At 40.5% G+C, this 5092-nt stretch overlaps 1 protein-coding gene across 1 annotated transcript; it reads left to right on the plus strand.

Moving 5' to 3' along the window:
- The first annotated feature begins 404 nt into the window (after nt 1–404).
- On the plus strand, nt 405–2761 carry LOC141630498 (protein FAR1-RELATED SEQUENCE 5-like). The gene is made up of 2 exons (XM_074443306.1): nt 405–504; nt 594–2761. Exons 1-2 carry the CDS (start codon nt 405–407, stop codon nt 2759–2761), a joined length of 2268 nt encoding a protein of 755 aa, XP_074299407.1.
- Nucleotides 2762–5092: the final 2331 nt, after the last annotated feature.

The following is a 5092-nucleotide window of genomic DNA, read 5'->3' on the forward strand; positions in this document are numbered from 1 at the left end:
TGAGCGGGAATGAGTTATGGGTTATTTAGACGAAACGTACCCACAATATATGTAAAATGAACCTAAGACTATTTCGAAACGTACCTAGTACGTAAAAGGGTTTAAGGGGGGGGGGAGGGATAATTGAACAATTTTAATTTTTTTTTTGTGTTAATTGAACAATTGATTATTTGATTGATTGTTAAAGTTAGGTGTTTACTGTTTGTATGACAATGTTGGCAATTTTGTTGTTTCGTACACTTTCCCTCGTTACTTTTCCTAATACCCTTTCCCTTGTGACAATTTTAGCTGTTGAATTACATTAGTTCGAGCTAGGACAATCATCATTTTTCAAAATTATTAGCGAATAAGTGCTCATTTGGCCAATCGTTGTTTCTGCAGCTATAGTTGGTGATACTAATGACATGGATATTTCAACAAATCCAGAAGAAGATATATTATTGCTTACTAATTGTCCAGATCAATTATTAGTGATTGATGTGCCATTAGTGAATGATGTGCCAGGTAAATCATTTAGTTTTATTTATTGCATTTTGTTAGTGTGAAGCAAGACGGCAGTTTATAAGTAATTGTTGTTAATTTGAGTCTTCCAGATAGCCCGGAAGTTGTTTCTACTAGTGAGATTCACGGAGTGCCTCATTGTTCAGAAGAGCTTAAACCATTTGTTGGAATGAAATTTGAGAATTTGGAGCAAGGGTTGGATTTCTACAAAGCATATGCCAAAGCTTGTGGCTTTAGTCCGAGATTGGATTCAAGTAAAATCATTCAAGGAGTTACTACACATAAGAGCTGTGTGTGTAACAAAGAATGTAATAGGCAGCATGGTGGGCAAAAAAGGAGGAGGGCAATAACAAGAGTTGGGTGTCCTGCCAAGATTAAGTTTAAGAGACTTCCTGCTGGTGAGTATGAGGTGTATGAATTTATCGAGGTGCACTCACATGCAATGGTAACTCCAGCCACAATGATTCACTTAAAGTCATTTAGGAAGCTCAACCTTGTGCATAAGAAAATGATAATGGATAACTCACGTGTTAACCAGGGGCCTGTGAAGACATTTCGAATGTTTAAAGAGTACGTTAGGGGATATAAAAACGTAGGGGCTTCCTTAGAATATTTTAAGAATTTTTCAAGGGATGTAAAGAAATACATCAAAGAATATGATGCGGAAATGCTGATAGAGGGCTTCATGCAAAAAAGAGCTAGGTGTCCCTCATTTTACTTTGATTTTGATGTTGATGACAACAAAAGACTCACTAAGGTTTTCTGGGCTGATCCAGTTGCAATTAAGAACTACGCACTCTTTGGTGATTCTGTGTCTTTTGACACCACATTCGATTTTAATGAATACCGTATGGTGTTTTGTTCTTTTACGGGGGTTGACAACCATATAAAATGTGTCACTTTTGCGGCTGGTTTGATAATGCGGGAGAATGAAGAGTCTTTTACCTGGCCTTTTGACAATTTTATGAAGGCAATGGGTGGGTGTTATCCTACTACTCTGATTACTGACCAATGTCTGGGTATTAAAGCGGGGGTTAAAAATGTGTTTTCAGGCAACACAACACACAGATTCTGTATGTGGCATATCATGAAAAAATTGCCTGACAAAGTTGGTTCAACCATTTACAAAGACACAGACTTTCTAAAAGAAATAAGTTCTATTGTTTGGAATGAAGATATTGAGCCAACTGAATTTGAGTCGAGCTGGTGTTCAATTATGGAAAAACATGATTTGTCTGGAAATGAGTGGCTGAAATCCATGTTTGAGGACCGCAAATTATGGATTCCTGCATATTTTCGGGACACTTATATGGGTGGGCTTCTAAGGACAACTTCAAGGTCAGAATCAGAGAATAGTTTCTTCGGCAACTTCACCAACCCCAACCTATCACTTGTTCAGTTTTGGATGCGCTTTCAGTCAGCAATGGATGCTCAACGCTGGAAGCATTCTAAATTAACTGCTGATTCTAAAAACTCCTCTCCTATATTATCAACTCCCCTTTCTATAGAAAAGAAATGTGCTGAATTTTACACACCACCGGTGTTTTATGATTTTCAAGAAGAGTTGAAAGGTGCATGCTACTCTTGTAATGAGGCCAACAAAAGCACGAAAGAAAGGGACGTGGAGCGTTTATTTGTTATGGATCGTGAGAGCAAGAAAGTCTATGAAGTCGATGTCGATGGGAAAACTTTAGTGTGTTCATGCAAGAGGTTTCAGAGATTTGGGATACTTTGTAGACATTGTGTATGGGTGTTGCATAATAAGGGGTTTGATGAAATACCTTCTGAATATCTATTGCCGAGGTGGAGCAATTATGCAACATTTCGTCCTATCTTTAATGTTGTAGGGACGTCCTTAGAAGCTGATTGTGCGTCAATTGACACAAGACAAAACACTATCAGTGAATTATGGTCAGGGGTGTTCACTGCAGTGTCACTTGTGGAGGATTATGAGGAGAAGGAGAAAGAGTTACTCGAATTGCTTCAGAGTTTCAATGAGAAGTTGTTGATTTCAAGTAGTGGTGGGAAGTCAAAAAGCAAGAAAACTCAAATCGAGACGCTTCTTGGGTCTAAAATCCCTACTAAAGCTCATATTCTTCCTCCAAATCAAGCAAAAAATAAGGGATCTGGTAGAAGGATGACTTCTGAAAAAGAAAAGGCAATGGAGGAGCACGCTAAGCCTCTTAGAAAATGTCGTGCTTGTGGAGAAATGGCACGCCATGATAGTAGAAATTGCCCGAGTCAACTTCCAAACAAGTAATCTCATAATCATAATCATGTACTTTATTTGCTTGTTTTTTTTTAAATTTACATATTAGTGGAAGAGGGCATATATACAAAGTATTAATGATATTTTACATGATTTGATGATGTAGGTATTGTCAATGAAACAGTTGTGGATTGGGATGCGCAGCAATTGTAGCTAGAAGGGTGTAACAGCCGACGACTACAATGGATATTGTATTTTGTTGATGTTAGCTGTTGGCGTATGTTTTGACCTCTATTAGTTATGTTTGAATTTGAATTAGTATTCTCATTTTCGGTGGATAAATTGTTCCATTGCCTACGATGCCAGCTTCTGAGTTAGTTTGTCTTGTTTAGGGACCTTGATATTATATTTTGTTACTGTCCAAATGTAGGAGGAAGCTTTAATTTGAATGGATATTGTATTTTGTAAATGTTAGCTGTTGGCGTGTGTTGTCACGTCTATTAGTTACGTTTCAATTTGAATCATTATTCTCATTTTCGGTGGATAAATTGTTCCATTGCCTAAGATGCCAGCTTTTGAGTTGTTAATTTAAAGTCGTTACTTAACGTACCTGGGTTATTTAGACGAAACGTACCCACAATATATGTAAAACGAACCCAAGACTATTTCGAAGCGTAACTAATATGTAAAAGGGTTTTGGAGATATTGCCTCTTTTTGGCTTTAGTTTAGAAGTATCTGCTTATGTTAGAAGTGTGTTTTGGAAGTTGAAATTGATGTATTCACCTGGACGACAAACTGCCGTTTGGAAGTGTGTTTTGGAAGTATCTGCTTAGGTAATTTATTTTCTTCTTTTTAAGTCGTATTAGTTGATGCCCAGTTTTTGTGACGGGATGTCATTTGGGGATTAATTTAGAACTACCGTTTTCCTCGACATTGTTTTCGATTGTTTAAGCGTCCTATTATAGGGTTTTGTCCGGACTGAATTATTGGTGAAATCGAAAGACCGTAACAGTGAATAGCGTACCAAACATCGTATAATTCTGATTTGTGCTTTTGAACAGTTAATATTAGTTAGTATAGTATTTCAATCTTTGCTTCGTTCATTTCATTTTTAGGTAATGATATTTTCACACTCCTACAACGCGGACCGCTAACGTGGGTCCGCCTAATCCAACCTTAAACCCTTTCCCTTGTTATCGGGAATGGGTTATTTAGACGAAACGTACCCACAATATATGTAAAACGAACCCAAGACTATTTCGAAACGTACCAAGTACGTAAAAGGGTTTAAACGGGAGGCGGGTACCCTAAAACGGGACGGGAAAGGGTTATTTAGACGAAACGTACCCACAATATATGTAAAACGAACCCAAGACTATTTCGAAACGTACCTAGTACGTAAAAGGGTTTAAACGAGAGGCGGGTACCCTAAAACGGGACGGGAAAGGGTTTAGGGTTGGATTAGGCGGAACGCTAACGCGGGTCCGCCTAATCCAACCCTAAACCCTTTCCCTTGTTATCGAAACGGGAACCGTAATTGAACCCTAAAAGGGGAAGGGTGAACCCCTTTCCGAGGGGACCGGGTATCCTAAAACGGGACGGGAAAGGGTTTTGGGTTGGATTAGGCGGACCGCTAACGCGGGTCCGCCTAATCCAACCCTAAACCCTTTCCCTTGTTATCGAAATGGGAACCGTAACTGAACCCTAAAAGGGGAAGGGTGAACCCCTTTCCGAGGGGACCGGGTATCCTAAAACGGGACGGGAAAGGGTTTAGGGTTGGATTAGGCGGACCGCTAACGCGGGTCCGCCTAATCCAACCCTAAACCCTTTCCCTTGTTATCGAAACGGGAACCGTAACTGAAACCTAAAAGGGGAAGGGTGAACCCCTTTCCGAGGGGACCGGGTATCCTAAACCGGGACGGGAAAGGGTTTAGGGTTGTATTAGGCGGACCGCTAACGCGGGTCCGCCTAATCCAACCCTAAACCCTTTCCCTTGTTATCGGGAATGGGTTATTTAGACGAAACGTACCCACAATATATGTAAAACGAACCCAAGACTATTTCGAAACGTACCTAGTACGTAAAAGGGTTTAAACGAGAGGCGGGTACCCTAAAACGGGACGGGAAAGGGTTTAGGGTTGGATTAGGCGGACCGCTAACGCGGGTCCGCCTAATCCAACCCTAAACCCTTTCCCTTGTTATTGAAATGGGAATCGTAACTGAACCCTAAAAGGGGAAGGGTGAACCCCTTTCCGAGGGGACCGGGTATCCTAAAACGGGACGGGAAAGGGTTTAGGGTTGGATTAGGCGAACTGCTAACGCGGGTCCGCGCGGGTCCGCCTAATCCAACCCTAAACCCTTTCCCTTGTTATCGGGAATGG

Source organism: Silene latifolia, chromosome Y (genome assembly GCF_048544455.1).
Source record: "Silene latifolia isolate original U9 population chromosome Y, ASM4854445v1, whole genome shotgun sequence".
In the NCBI taxonomy this organism is placed as follows: domain Eukaryota; kingdom Viridiplantae; phylum Streptophyta; class Magnoliopsida; order Caryophyllales; family Caryophyllaceae; genus Silene; species Silene latifolia.

What these genes read in the sequence shown, in the direction of transcription:
- LOC141630498 (XM_074443306.1), top strand. Translation starts at nt 405, where the DNA reads ATGGATATTTCAACAAATCCAGAAGAAGATATATTATTGCTTACTAAT. An exon ending in ATTAGTGAATGATGTGCCAG is followed by an intron (nt 505 to 593) that starts GTAAATCATTTA and finishes TGAGTCTTCCAG; the next exon opens with ATAGCCCGGAAGTTGTTTCT.